The sequence below is a fragment of the Mobula hypostoma genome, chromosome 10 (genome assembly GCF_963921235.1).
Source record: "Mobula hypostoma chromosome 10, sMobHyp1.1, whole genome shotgun sequence".
NCBI lineage: Eukaryota > Metazoa > Chordata > Chondrichthyes > Myliobatiformes > Myliobatidae > Mobula > Mobula hypostoma.
The window spans coordinates 31,070,400-31,086,211 of NC_086106.1; the positions used below are offsets into that span (position 1 = coordinate 31,070,400).

Here is a 15,812-nt window from a genome sequence, read left to right on the forward strand (position 1 = left end):
GAGGAAACAATACACTGGACTATTGCTACACCACCATCAGGAATGCCTACCATGATATTCCATGTCCTCACTTCGGGAAGTCTGATCACCTGGCTGTACTTCTACTCCTTGAGTATAGGCAGAGACTGAAAACTGCAGCACCAGCAGTGAGGACCAAGAGGGTATGGACAATGGAAGCACAGGAGCGCTTACAGGACTGCTTTGAATTGGTACACTGGACTGTATTCAGGGATTCATCTTCGAGCCTGGGTGAGAATGCTGCATTTGTTACCGACTTCATTAAAACCTGTGTGGGTGAGCGTGTGCCTACAAAGACTTACTGCACATTCCCAAACCAAAAGCCGTGGCTGAACCAGGAGGTACGTCATCTGCTGAAGGCTAGATCTGTGGCATTCAAGTGTGGCGACCCAGGTCTACACCAGAAAACCAGGTATAATTTGCAGAGGGCTATTTCAAGGATGAAGAGACAGTTTTGAATGAGGTTGGAGGCGATATTGGATGCTTGGGAACTCTGGCAGGGCTTGCAAGACATTACTTCCTACAAAGCGAAATCCAATAGCATGAATAGCAGCGATGCTTCACTACCAGATGAAATCAACATCTTCTATGCACACTTTGAAAGGGAGAACACAACTACACTGTGAAGATACTTGCTGCACCTGATGACCCTGTGATCTCTGTCTCAGAGCCGATGTTAGGCTGTCTTTAAAGACACTGAACCCTCGCAAGGCAGAAGGTCCCGATGGAGTAGCTGGTAAGGCTCTGAAAACCTGTGCTAACCAACTAGCGGGAGTATTGAAGGACATTTTCAACCTCTCACTGCTACGGGCAGAAGTTCCCACTTGCTTCAAAAAGGCAACAATTATACCAAAGCCTAGGAAGAATAATGTGGGCTGCCTTAATGACTATCACCCAGTAGCACTCACATCGACAGTGATGAAATGCATTGCAACTTAGCTATCACAATAGGTCAATGGCAGACGCAATCTCAATGGCTCTCCACACAGCTTTAGACCACCTGGACAACACAAACACCTACATCAGGATGCTGTTCATCCACTATGGCTCAGCATTTAACACCATCATTCCCACAATCCTGATTGAGAAGTTGAAGAACCTGGGCAACTCTCACAACACGCTGGAGGAACTCAGCAGGTCGGGCAGCATCCGTGGAAACAATGAGTCCATGTTTCCAGCTGGAACCCTTCGTCAGGACTGTAGGGGGAAGGGGCAGAGGCCCTATAGAGAAGGTGGGAGGAGGCTGGGAAGGAGAAGGCTGGTAGATTCCAGGTGAAAAACCAGTAAGGGGAAAGATAAAGGGGTGGGGGAAGGGAATTTGATTTTGTGTTTTGAGTTTGCAGAACCTGGGTCTCTGTACCTCCCTCTGCAATTGGATCCTCGACTTCCTAACTGGAAGACCACAAACTGTGCAGATTGGTGATAGCATATCCTCTTCGCTGACGATCAACACTGGCACACCTCAGGGGTGTATGCTTAGCCCACTGCTCTACGCTGTATATACACATGACTGTGTGGCTAGGCATAGCTCAAATACCATCCATAAATTTGCTGATGATACAACCATTGTTGGTAGAATCTCAGGTGGTGATGAGAGGGTGTACAGGAGTGAGGTATGCCAACTAGTGGAGTGGTGCTGCAGAAACAACCTGGCACTCAACGATAGTAAGATGAAAGAGATGATTGTGGACTCCAGGAAGGGTAAGATGAAGGAACACATATTAATCCTCATAGAGGGATCAGAAGTGGAGAGAGTGATCAGCTTCAACTTCCTGGGTGTCAAGATCTCTGCAGATCTAACCTGGTCCCAACATATTGATGTAGTTATAAAGAAAGGCAAGACAGTGACTATACTTTATTAGGTTGAAGAGATTTCGTATTCAACAAATACACTCAAAAACTTCTATAGTTGTACCGTGGAGAACATTCTGACAGGCTGCATCACTGTCTGGTATGGAGGGGCTACTGAACAGAACTGAAAGTAGCTGCAGAAGGTTGTAAATCTAGTCAGCTCCATCTTGGGTGCTGGCTTACAAAGTACCCAGGACACCTTCAGGGAGCAGTGTCTAAGAAAGGCAGCATCCATTATTAAGGACCTCCAGCACCCAGGGCATGCCCTTTTCTCACTGTTACCATCAGGTAGGAGGTACAGAAGCCTGAAGGCACACGCTCAATGATTCAGTAACAGCTTCTTCCCGTCTGTCATCCGATTCCTAAGTGGACATTGAATCTTTGGACACTACCACACGTTTTAAAAAAAATACAGTATTTCTGTTTTTGCACGTTTTTAAAAAATCTATTCAATATACATAATTGATTTCCTTGTTTATTTATTATTATTTTATTGTATTTATTATTATTATTTTTTGCATTGAACTGCTGCTGCTAACAAATTTCACATCACATGCTGCTGATAATAAACCAGACTCTGATCGGCCACTTCTTTGCCCATTCTCCTAATGTGTCTAAATCCTTCTGAAAAACTACCCAGTCCTGCATCTATCTTCACATCAACGGAAAACTTGGCCACAAAGCCTTCAATTCCGTCATCCAAGTTATTAACATGTAATGTGAATAGACAAGGACCCAACACCAACTCCTGCAGAACACTAGTCTCCGGTAGCAAACCAGAAATTCCCCCTTAATTCCCACTCTTTCTACTTTCCTGCTTGACCAGCTGTGTTCCTCCTGCACTGTGTGAGTATTACTCTGGATTTCCAGCATCTGCAGAGTTCATTGTGTACGATGTTGAAAAGAGCAGGGAATAGGGAGGTTAACAAACAATGCCACCCTTTCTCAGCCCAGAGGTTTGAGGGATGAAGAACATGTCAGACGTAACTGAAGTGAGCTTGTCTTCAATCTGCAGAAAGTCAGTCGGGAAATTCTAGGGAAACCTTTTCACCCACAGAGTGGTGACTATTTGGAACCCATCACCACGGGGAGAGTGGGAAGTGAAAAGCAGGGATGGATTTGAAAGGACATTCGCGGAACAAGAAACAGTGGCAGTGATAATCTTGACTGCTGGGTCCTAACCGTACTCTGGGTGTGTTGTAGATCAACTAAGTACCTGAGACAGTGTTTAAAATAGAAGTCATTTATTTGTCACAGATCCGGAAAATTAAACTCCATTCCCATTAAATATGAACATCAGCAGAAGAAACACTTCCCATCCCAATCACACCGTGCAGACTTAGTTTGAAGACAGCAGCAATAATTACAGTCTGAAACCAACAGTCACTTTTGAACGTGTCTCTGGATTCAGAAACTGTGAGGGTTAAATATCCAGCAGGCCGCTTATTTAAACACTTTCCCGAGTGTGAACTCGGTAGTGCTTTACAAGGTGGGATGACTGAGTGAATCCCTTCCCACATTCAGAGCAGGTGAACGGTCTCTCCCCAGTGTGAATTCGCTGGTGGGCCAGAAGGTGAGATGAAAGAGTAAATCCCTTCCCACATTCTGAACAGGTGAACGGCCTCTCTCCAGTGTGAACTCGCTGATGTATCTGTAGGTGGGATGACCGGGTAAATCCCTTCCCACATTCAGAGCAGGTGAATGGCCTCTCCCCAGTGTGAACTCGCTGGTGTCTCATCAAATGAGTTGATCGAGTGAATCCCTTCCCACATTCAGAGCAGGTGAACGGTCTCTCCCCAGTGTGAATTCGCTGGTGTACCAGAAGCATCGTCGACCGAGTAAATCCCTTCCCACACTCAGTGCAAACGAACGGTCTTTCCCCACTGTGAACATGCTGGTGTGTCAGCAGGTTAGAAGACTGAGTAAATCCCTTCCCACATTCAGAGCAAGTGAACGGTCTCTCCCCAGTGTGAACGCGTTGGTGTACCAGTAAGTTAGATGACTCAGTAAATCCCTTCCCACATTCAGAGCAGGTGAACGGCTTCTCCCTGGTGTGAACACGCTGGTGTGCTAGTAGCTTAGAGGGCCGATTAAATCCCTTCCCACATTCAGAGCAGGTGAACGGTGTCTCCCCAGTGTGAACTCGCTGGTGTCTCATCATGTGGGATGAATTAGAGAATCCCTCTCCACACACAAAATGGTAGAACAGTCTCTCTCCCTTGTGAACTCACTGATGTCTCTGCGAATGGGCTGAGTGAGCGTATCTCTTCCCACAGGAAGCAGGTGAATGGCCTCTCACTGGTGTGGATTTTACTGGATTTTATTTGGAGATACAGCATGGAACAGGCCTCTTCAGCCCAATCAGCTGCTCCATCCAGCAATCCACCTGTTAACCCAGCTCTGTCAGAGGACAATTTACAATGACCAATTAACCTATTATCCGATATGTCCTTGGACTGTGAGAGGAAACTAGAGCACCCGGAGGAAAACCATGTGGTCACGGCAAAGACGTACAAACTCCTTACAGACCGTGTCTGAACTGAAATCCAAACTCCGACACCCCAGTCTGAAATCTTCAGTTTGGATGACAGAATCAATTGCTTCCCGCAGAACAGGTGAACCGCCTCACTATAGTGTGAACTTGCTGATGTATCTTCAGGTTGGATGACTGAGTATATCGTCTCCCAAAGAGCAGATCATTGGCCTCTCCCCGGTGTGAACTCACTGGTATATCTGCAGGTTGTCTGAGTGAGATAATTCATGCCCACACTGAGAGCAGGTGAATGATATCTCCCTGCTATCAATTGTCTTACAATTCACCAAGTCAGATGTTAGTCATAGTGAATCCCGTGTAAAATCATTGCAGTTGAAGAACTGATCTCTGGTGAACAAACGCTGGTGTGTTCTCAGCACCCCGGTTCCAGTGAATTTCACTGAGTTAAAACAGAATGTTTCCTTTCAGACACAAAATACAGGTCCAGCTGGGATGAGATACATCTTCATCTCCAAGGATTGACAACTGATCTATTGGTGCTACAAAGGGAATATCCGGTCATTCCTTTGATAATCTGAAGACAATTAGAAGCTTTATCTCCAGGTGGGTTCACCCAAATCTCACCCCGACACTGAACACGTGTTCGGATTCTCCTTGCTGTGACTGCTGTGCTGTCTTCTCAAACATCTCCTCCTCTACATTCAGAGATTGATTGTTTTCAAATGCTGGTGAGCTGACAAAGACAGCAGAACTGAGGTGTTTTTGTTTTCAAGATTCCCAGAGATTCTTTTCTGTTTCTAATCTGTAAAAAGATTTACAAAACACATCAATGAGTGAAGGACAAATCAACTCATTTCACTCTCAATGTGAGCTCGAACATTACACTGTTACAGCGAGCTTCAACCGAAGTTAGAAGAACAAGACCTCATTGTCTAACTGGGCACTAGGCACTGACCAGGAATCTGGACCGACAGAGAGTGGTAGCTGTGTGGAACGAGCTTCCAGCAGAAGTGGTTGAGGCAGGTTCGATGTTGTCATTTAAAGTTAAATTGGATAGATATATGGACAGGAAAGGAATGGAGGGTTATGGGCTGAGTGCAGGTCGGTGGGACTAGGTGAGAGTATGATTTTGGCACGGACTAGAAGGGCTGAGATGGCCTGTTTCCGTGCTGTAATTGTTATATGGTTATAAGTAAGTTCTCTGTCTTTCTGTCTGTATCAGAATGGACATTTCTGCCCGTCATCAATCTGTGACTTGGCTCAGTTTCTCTCTCCCAGTCAGTATTATTTCAGGTTCTGGGCATGTCCTACAGAGCTACAAAGAGCACATGATATCACTTAGCTGCTCTGGAGACTTTCCAAGTACTCAAACCCCCCTCCCTCACCAGTGTGAGTGCTACAGGCCACTGGTTACCCCAGACAAAGGTGTCTGATATCAGTCTGTTCCCAGAGAGAATGGGACTAAACATGTTCTCGCGGGTAGAAAGATCCAGAACCAGGAGAGGTAGAAAATTGGTGATTTGCTGAAGAAACAAAGTAAATGCAAGGGTTTTGTTTTCTATTGTATTCAGCACTAACTGATATTTTAATTGACTGTAACGGAGAAATACCACCTTGTCTTAAGACCCAGTCTCAATTAAGCACATTATTTACCAAGAAGGTGCCCTGGAGATTCTGGGGCACCATCAAGAAGGTGACTCGTGTAGGAGCTCCAATGAAAGTCATATATGCCCATTTTAGACGCTACAGCTGAAAACCACAGCTTCATCTATGGACCATACAGTTAGGAACATCGTTTTAATGTGATTAAAAAGCATCAACTGTTGTCACTGGTGTGGTTCCCCTTTAAGACAGTGGAAGAGAGGAGGTCACTCTGGTCTGAAAGCTCGTTTAAGGAAGTGTAGCTTTTGCCTACCAATACAGACTATCCTGCTGGTTGACGTACAGTATCTGGTAAGTAAAATCAAAGATAACAGAGCAAGATTGCTATTCTGGAGGTACATTAAAAACTGTTGGCGTTTTTATTTTACATTCCAGACACAGCGATACAGCTCGATGGCTTCACAATTCACTGCCAAGATAGGACTGCTGAGTCTTTCAAAGGCAGCAGAGGTGGAGTGTACTTTATGATCAGCTCTTTGGGATGTGCAGTCATGGTGGTGCTCTCCCAGTCCTGCTAACCTAACCTCCAACATCTAGTGATCAAGTACCCTCCATCTGCTCTGCCACAGGAGTTTCCAGCCATCATTTTGGCAGCAGCGTACAGGCCACCTCAGGCCAGTGTCAAACAAGCTCCTGGCATGAAACAGCACATCCTGATGCCTTCCCCATCATTCTCGCCTATCTTAACCAAGCCAGCTTAAACACGTCTCGAAATAACTATTACTAATGTATCACTGACAGAACAACCAGCTCACTGGACCATTGTTAAACGACCATCGGGAGTGTTTACCACGCTATCACACGACCACAGTTTGAAAAGTCTGATCACCTGGCTGTACTGCTACTCCCTGACTACAGACAGAGACTGAAGACTGAAGACTGCAGCACTAGTAGTGAGGACCAAGTCGTGGCACAGGAGCGTGTACACGACCGCTTTGAGTCGGTGGACTGGACTTATTCAGGGATTCATCTGCAAGTCTGAGTGAGTACACCACAGCTGTCACTGACTTCATTAAAACCTGTGTGGACGAGTGTGTGCCTACAAGAACACACTGTACACACCAGAATAAAAAGCCATGGGTGAACCAGGAGGTGATGCTGAGGGCCAGATCTGTGGCATTGAAATCTGGTAACCCAGGACTATACAAGACGAGCAGATATGACTTATGGAGGGCTATCTGAAGAGCAGAGCCACAATTCCAAATGAGGTTGGAGGTGGAAGTGTATGTACATCAGCTCTAACAGTGATGCTTCCCTCCCAGATAAGTTCAATGCCTTTTGTACACACTTTGAAAGGGAGAACACAACTACAGCAATGAGGATCCCTGCAGGCCTCGGTGACCCCGTGACCTCTGTCTTGGAGGCCAACATCAGAGCGCATTTCAAACGGGTGAACCCTCATACGGCGAGAGGCCCCGATGGAGTACCTGGTATGGCTCTGAAAACCTGTGCCAGCCAATCAACCTCTCAGCTGTTCAAAGACGTTTCCAATCTCTCGCTGCTACAGTCCGAATTTTCCACCTGCTTCCAAAGGGCAATAATCACAGCAGTGGCCAAGAAGAGCAGGGTGTGCAGCCTCACTATCACCCAGTAGCACCCACTTCTACGGTGATGAGGCACTCTGAGTGGCTGATTATGGCTCAGATTTACTCCTGTCTCAGCAAGTTCCTGGACTCACTGCCATCTGCCTACCACCACAATAGGTCTACGGCAGATGTGATCTCATTGGCTCTTCACACAGCCTTGGGTCACCTGGACAATACAAATACCTACGTCACGATGCTGACTACAGCTCAGCATTTAAAACAATTATTCCCACACTTCTGATGGGAAAACTCCGGAACCACACTTCTGACCAGAAAACTCCGGAACCTGGGCCTCTGGACCCCTGTCTGCAACTGGACCCTCGACTTCCTAACTGGAAGATCTCAATGCCTCCGGATCCGGAATAACATCTCCAACTCACTGACAATCAACACCTCCGGATCCGGAAAAACATCTCCAACTCACTGACAATCAACACCCCAAGGACGTGTGCTCAGCCAACTGTTTTTCTCTCTCTACACCCGTGACGGTGAGGCTAGGAACAGCTCAATTGCCATTTATAAATTTGATGATGACACAACTATCACCGGCAGATTTCAGATGGCACCGCGAGGGCGTACAGGAGTGAGATATACCAGCTGGTTGAGTGGTGTTGCAGTGATGAAATTTTCAGGGAACTTGGAAATAAGAAATGATTCTCTGTTTCTTGTAAATAGTGGGTTAACGTTAAGTGCCAGCTTGTGTGCGTGTGCTCTGTTCTGTGAAAATATGCACAGTCTGTCCTTGGCTGAAAAATCTGCCTTCAGCTTGTTTAGATTAATGGCTCACAGCTGTCCCTATGGGAACGAGACAACGGTTAAGTTCACAGATCATGCCTCATGGTTTCACATCACTGACCTAAGTTTCCTTCTTTATCTAGCGGAGGAGAGTAACTGATAAAGTCTAGACAGAGCATTTATTTTTAATAATTAAACCTTGATTTAGTCAACTCTCTTATCTAAGTAATTAAGTTTCGCTCGAACTGCTTGGCAGAAATATCTGTTCAACTAAGTGATTCTTTGTTTCACCAGTTTTATAAATTGTCATGTTTCTGAGTGTTAGACAGAAAGCTGGTTACGAGCCGCCAGAGGGAGAGAGAGAGAGATATTCTGTCTCCCTGATGATCGGCTCTGAGTCTTTCTCGCCGGCTGAGTGTAAACGAATAAACTGGTGAGCAGTTAAAGAATAAGTGCGTGGTGTGGTTATTTGGTCTGGCAAATTTAAGTTTACATTTGGTGCAGTGACTCGGATCCCAACATAGGGAACGTTTCTCTGGGCTGAGTAAGTGACCGAGGGTTTGAATCGAATACAACCGAGTGGTAGGGCACCCCGAGGTGTTTTACCTCTGGCCAGGCTTTCTGCCCCTCGCCCATCGAAACCTGTACCTTGACAGGACCACCCGGACCAGGAGAAGTGTTTTTGAGAAGTATTAACGGAGAATAAGGCTAGCAGTTGTTTCTGCGAGGTTGCTGCCGGTGACAGTGGCTATTCTGTATTACGCTTGGAATGGGATTCGAGACCTGGTCAGGAGAAGTGGTCGCTGCTGCCTGACGAATTAGGTAAAGGGTTGCGCGTGCCTCAAAATATGGCCAGTTGAAATCTGATGATAAGGATACAAGACTGGCAGCCCGGTAAATTTCTCATCTCCGCAGCAAAAATATGGCCAGTTGAAATTTGAGGATAAGGATTAAAATGGGACAAGTTCAGGATAAGGGAGGGAAGGGGACCCCCCTCCAGAGTACGTGAGAGCAAATACTGGATAAGGAAAAGGATCTTTGGATGTTAAGTGCTGCACTAACCAAGTGATTGGAAAACGGTGTATGGCCCCCGGGGGGAACTTGTGATATAACCCCTTGTGAACAAGCAGTGAATTTGATTTGAAAAAAGAACTGCGGTAAAAAGTGGAAATTATTAATCAAAGTCCGGAAAGATAAAGCCAATACTAAATGGAATGGTACCTTACTGGCCAGTTGGTGGAAAATGCATGTGATAGAGGAATAGAGTTATGTACGGGTGACCGCGCTCCCAAGAGTTGGGAAACTTTAAAGGCAGAGTGCGAGTGGGAAGACGGTAGGAGAAAAAGGGAACAGGAACAACAGAGAAAACAGGCAAAGGCTGATATGAACAGAAAAGAACGATCAGAACGACACTGTTGTGGGAAAACTGATCGGGATCCCGAGCCTATGTCTGGTATACTGACTCTTTCTGATGATGCAGAAGATACTGATAGGGATGAGGAGTGGGGATGTTACCCTCGACTGCCACCACCCCCCTTACCCCTTTCCCCCATAGAAGTGCCACAACCAACCGCACCACCCCCATCACCATACCAGGCCCCTGAAGGATCGAATGTGGCAGAGCCAGTAAAGTTGAATCCCAGAAGGCAAACCCGGAGGGGGTCCTGGCAGGAGATTCTGGAGAGGGGCAGTCTGACCCTTGTGATAGGCTTGGAGGAACCAACTGAGTCCCCAACAGCAGTGTCCTATTGGGCAGCTGCCCAATCCCCGAGCAGGTGCGGGGGACAACCAACCACCAACAATTGGAATATACGTCCCCTGGAAACCCCAGCAGATGGTAATGATAATGAATCAGGCCCAGGACCGTAAGGAGAAACCAGCCCAATTTGCTCAGTATGTTCGAAGTACTATCCAGATGTATAATGCCACTCCCCAGGACCTGTTTGGACTATGGTGCATGATGCTGTCACCTGAAGAGACCACAAAGTGGCAGGATCAGATGGGTGAGGATGCTAACAGGGGGCCGATCCGAAGCCACAGGGAACTAGAGCAGCGATTTCCTAATGACCAAGAAGCACAGACGAACCACTTGACCCAGTCATTAGAACCAGACCTACAACAACCCGTGAACATCACTAAGGTGTTAGAGTGCAGGCCAAAGCCAGGAGAGTTGGGGGGTGATTACTGGGAGCGGTTCGTTGCTTGCTATGGGACATTCGCGGGGAACTCAGCCTTTAATCAAGGACGAGATTCACCTTTGTTTAACACTATGGTCTTGCAATGTATTCCCCCTGGTATCGCTGACATGATCCAGACAAATAACATGAATTGGTCCCAGAACTTCCCGCCTCAGATGAGACGAGCGGCGCTGTACTACTGGAACGGCCAGAGTGACCCTTAAGGCTGATTTATGCTTCTGCGTCGGCTCTAGCCTGTAGCCGATGCCGTAGCTGACGCAAGTGGCCTACGCCCTTGTGAGCATTTATACTTGTGCACTGGTGTGTCCGCGTCGCTCTGCAATTCACCACCAAAACGCTAGTTAGTGGGGCTTCTATGCCACTGTGTTGAGTTTCTTCGTGTACTTCAAGCAGTGGCGACTGAAACTGAGCGCATCATGTTGCAGTTGGAGCTAATAAATGTTGAACAAGAGTTACTTTTATTGAAGTTACTGCGATGCAGAAAGGAGGGAAGACGTGGGAGGAGATGGTGTGTACGAGCATTGAATGGATCGAGGCAGAAGGAGGGTGAATTTTCTGTGCTTGTCCGGCCACTGAGAGACAAGAAGCAACCAGAAATGCATTTCAAATATTTTCCTATGTCGGCAGGTAGATTTAACGATTTGGTTCATTGTCTCCAAGCGATGCTACCAAGTGGACCAATCACAGTTGTTGCGGTCTGCGTCGCTGAGACGCGTAGTTACACTTTTGGGGAGGTGCGCGTCAGGCTACGCCATACCTAAGGCGTAGATTCGACGCAGAAATATAAATTGGCCTTAAGCCTCGACCTAGACCACAGGTAAAAACCGAATACGTCCAACGCCCGAGGCGCCGATTGGTGGGCGGAAACGGGACTCCCTAAATGGAAGGCAAGAGCCCGAAGACCCTGACCGGCGCTTCCCCGATTGGCCGTATCCTGACCCCGATACTGACCCACCAGGAAGCCATAATATGGTATTAGAAGCACCTAGAAGACCCCCAAGAGGAGGAGACCCAGGTATTACACCTTGGGGGACAGGGGCAAGACAGAGGGATTCAATACGAAATGGTCCCCGACACGGACCGCCGATGGGGGCCTGTTATAATTGCGGAAGGCATGGCCATTGGAGACTGAATTGCCCCTGGAAACCTGACAGGATTCCCCTGCGCCCGGGCCCCCAAGGGCGCCCTTTAAGGCCAATAATCCATTCGCTTGACCTCAGGGCAGAAATCTCCTGGTGACAAGCACGTCCTCTCATCAGGAACCACATGTCACCCTACAAGTGGCTGGAATCCCAATTCCATTCATGATTGATACGGGGGCAACCATCTCAACTCTCGATCAGGAAATAGTAAAGGACAAAGGGTTCCAGCTGTCTGGCACTACCATCGCCTTATCTGGATTCGAAGAACGTGAAGACTCTTACTCACGCACACAACCATTGTCAGTGGAACATGAAGGATGCTCCTGTGACATCTCCTTTACGTTAACTACCAGCCTGGGCTGTAACCTGGCCGGGAGGGATTTGCTTTGCCAACTGGGAGTAGAGATAATTTTGCACTGATGAGGGTATCACCATAGACTTGCGTGGCTGCAGGCAGTATCCTCAGTTTGCAGTTCCTCAGTGGTGGGGATTAAGTATGGACCCCACATCGGACCCCCACCACTCCCCACATCGGACCCCCACGTAACCGTCTGCTATGACCCCACCAGGAGCTCTGCCGAAGACACTCGGTACTGTGCTCCTTTTGAAGGATTGGAGTATCCGGTCTCGTTGATCGGAGAGGTGGAAGGAAAAGAAGGCACAGCCTATCTGGCCATGATTCCAGGATACCTATGGCAGCGGTCCCCAACCACCAGGCCGCAAAGCATGTGCTACCGGGCCGCGAGGAAATGGTATGAGTCAGCTGCACCTTTCCTCATTCCCTGTCACGCACTGTTGAACTTGAACATAGGGTTGCCAGCTGTCCCATATTTGCCGGGACATCTCGTATACTGGGCTAGATCGGTTTGTCCCATATGGGACCGCCCTTGTCCTATATGGGACCGCCCTTGTCCCGTATTTCCCCCGCTAAGGTAGAGCATTCCTATGAAACCTTTCGTGCCGAAATGGCGTGAAGCGAAGAAGCAATTACCATTAATTTATATGGGAAAAATTTTTGAGCGATCCCAGACCCAGATCATGTATCGCACTGCACTGCTGACACAAAGTTAACCAATATCACGACAACACAAACACGAGGAAATCTGCAGATGCTGGAAATTCAAGCAACACACATCAAAGTTGCTGGTGAACGCAGCAGGCCAGGCAGCATCTCTAGGAAGAGGTACAGTCGATGTTTCGGGCCGAGACCCTTCGTCAGGACCCCCCAAAACGTCGACTGTACCTCTTCCTAGAGATGCTGCCTGGCCTGCTGCGTTCACCAGCAACTTTGACGTGTGTTGCCAGAAAATTCGAGATGATGGTGGTAAGCTACACAATTTTGGGGCCAGTAAGGCAGGGGGATGGCCCTGGCCCTTCAACATATTTGGGGACTTCTGGGGGACGCTTGTGCATTTCGGAAGCCTGATTGCATTAATTTTGATTATTATCTGTATCCTACGGTGCCTTTGGCCATGCTTTGTATCATGTCATAGAAGCCACAATCTGTTCTGAAAAGTTATCATGTAATGATAAAAAGGAGGGAATGATGAAATTTTAAGGGAATTGGGGACATAAGAAATGATTCTCTCATCCTTGTAAATAGCGGATTGAAGTTAAGTGCCAGCCTGTGTGTGTGTGTGTGTGTGTGTGTGTGTGTGCGCGTGCGCGCTCTATTCTGTGAAAGTGTGCAGAGCCTGTCCTTAGCTGAAAAATTTGCCTTCAGCTTGCTTAGATTAACAGCTCACAGCTGCCCCTTTGGGAATGAGACGATGGCTAAGTTCACAGATCACGTCTCTTGGTTTCACATCACTAACCTAAGTTCCCTTCTTTACCTAGCAGAGGACAGTAATTGATAAAGTCTGGACCAAACATTTACTTTTAATAATTAAACCTTGATTTAGTGAACTCTCTTATCGAAGTAATTAAGTTTTGCTCAAACTGACTTGGCAGGAATATCTGTTCAACGAAGTGATTCTTTGTTTCGATAGTTCTATAAATTGTCATGTTTCTGAGTGTTAGACAGAAAGCTGGTTACGAGCTGCCAGAGAATGAGAGATACTCTGTCTCCCTGATGATCAGCTCCAAGTCTTTCTCGCCGGCTGAGTTTCAACGAATAAACTGGTGAAAGGTAGAAGTAAAGAATTGTGCGTGGTGTGGTTATTTGGTCCGGCAAATTTAAGATTACAGCAGCAATAACCCTGCACTGAACATCAAGAAGACCAAAGAGCTGATTGTGGACTTCAAAACGGGTAAGATGAGGAAACACACACCAATCCTCTGAGAGGGATCAGAAGTGGAAAGAGCGAGCAGCTTCAAGATCCTGGGTGTCATCATCTCTGAGGATCTAACCTGGGTCAATATATCGATGCAGCTACAAAGAAGGAAAAACAGCGGCTATATTTCACAGGGAGTTTGAGGAGATTTTGTTTCTCACCATATATACTCGCAAATTTCCACAGATGTACAGTGGAAATAATTCTAACTGGCTGCATCACCGTCTAGTATCGGGGTGGGGGGTAGGGGAGAGGAAGTTAATGTACAAGATTGAAAGAAGCTGCAGATATCGTGAACTCAGTCAGCTCCATCATGGACACTCGCCTCTGTAGCATTCAGTATCTCTTTGAGGATCGATGCCTGAACAAGGCAGCATCTATCATTAAGGATCCCCATCGCCCAGGCCTCGCCCTTTTCACATTGCTACCATCAGGAAGGAGGTACAGGAGCCAAACTCAATGATTCAGGAACAGTTTCTTCCCGTCTGTAATATGACTCTGAATCGACATTGAACCCATGAATCCTACCTCATTACTCTTGTTTTGCACAACATATTTAATTTCTGTTACACATGTTAACTACAATTCGTTGTTTTTTATAATTATATATTGCATTGTACTTCTGCCGCAAAGACAACACATTTCCTGACATATGCCGGTGATATGTCATTCTGATTCTGTTCCGTTCCCGATCCCGGGATTCAGACAGCTGAGGCTCGGCTGTGTCTGGGAGATTACTGGGCTGCCTGCGGACTGAGTGGAACCATTGCCGCCTCTACACAGAGACATTGTCACCAACGCCGAACCCAGCCTCTGTCCCTCACCGGCCCGCCATGCGCATGCGCCGCAACATGGCGTCCGCACCGCCGATCGTCGCAAAATTCACCGGACCGGGTGTGAATCGTGGGGCTAAGAGGGGGAAATCAGCGGGGCCGTCCCGGGATCCAGAGCCATGGTGTGTCCATCGCCCGCAGCATTTGTCCCTCAGTCAGGCTGCGGACGCCGGGCTAATGAAAACCGCGCAGCAACTCCTACCTGCTCCCGAAGCTGCAGCGCCGTTTGTCCATTGAGCGCATGCGCGATTTTGGCATCTCCTGGAGAGTGACCTCAAGCGCATGCGCATTGGATTGACAGTGGACGGACGGTGATTTCTAAAGCGCTGGGCTCTCTGGGTATGCACGGTGCCATCTCACAGTTCAAGGTTCAAAGTATATTTTATTATCAAAGTAGAGATATGTCACCATACAGAACCCTGAGATTCATTTTCTTGTGGACATACTCAGTAAATCTATAGAACAATAACTATGATAGGATTACTGAAGACAGCAAGCTGTGCAAATTCAAATATAAATAAACAGCAAGAACATGAAGTTAATGAGATAAAGAGTCCTTTAAAGTGAGATAGTTGGTCGTGGGAACATTTCATTGATGGGACAAGTGAAGTTGAGTGTAGTGCAGTTATCCCTTTTTGTATTAGAGCCTAATGTCTGAGGGGTAGTAACTGCTCATAGACCTGGTTGTGCGAGTCCTGTGGCTCTTGTACCTTCTACCTGATGTCAGCAGCGAGAAAAGAGCACATCCTGGGTAGTGGGGATCCGTGATGATGGATGCTGCTTTCGTACGACAATGTTTCATGTAGATGTGCTCAATGGTAGGGAGGGATTTACTCGTGATGTACTGGACCAAATCCACTACTTATTGGAGGACTTTCTGTTCAAAGGCATTGGTGTTCCCATATCTGGCTGGGATGCAGCCAGTCAATATATTCCTCACTACATCTCTGTAGAAGTTTGTCAAAGTTTTAGATGTCATGCCAAATCTCCACAGGCACTGCGGTGCTTTCTTCGCAATTG

At 47.1% G+C, this 15,812-nt stretch overlaps 1 protein-coding gene across 1 annotated transcript; it reads right to left on the bottom strand.

Annotated features, from left to right (window-relative positions):
- Window positions 1-3,092: 3,092 nt before the first annotated feature.
- Window positions 3,093-15,056, bottom strand: LOC134352808 (zinc finger protein 239-like). Its single transcript, XM_063060296.1, has 2 exons — window positions 14,995-15,056; window positions 3,093-5,165 (listed from the first exon to the last, which is right to left on the bottom strand). The coding sequence occupies exon 2, from the start codon at window positions 4,028-4,030 to the stop codon at window positions 3,317-3,319; it is 714 nt and encodes a 237-aa protein (XP_062916366.1). The 5' UTR covers window positions 4,031-5,165; window positions 14,995-15,056; the 3' UTR covers window positions 3,093-3,316.
- Window positions 15,057-15,812: the final 756 nt, after the last annotated feature.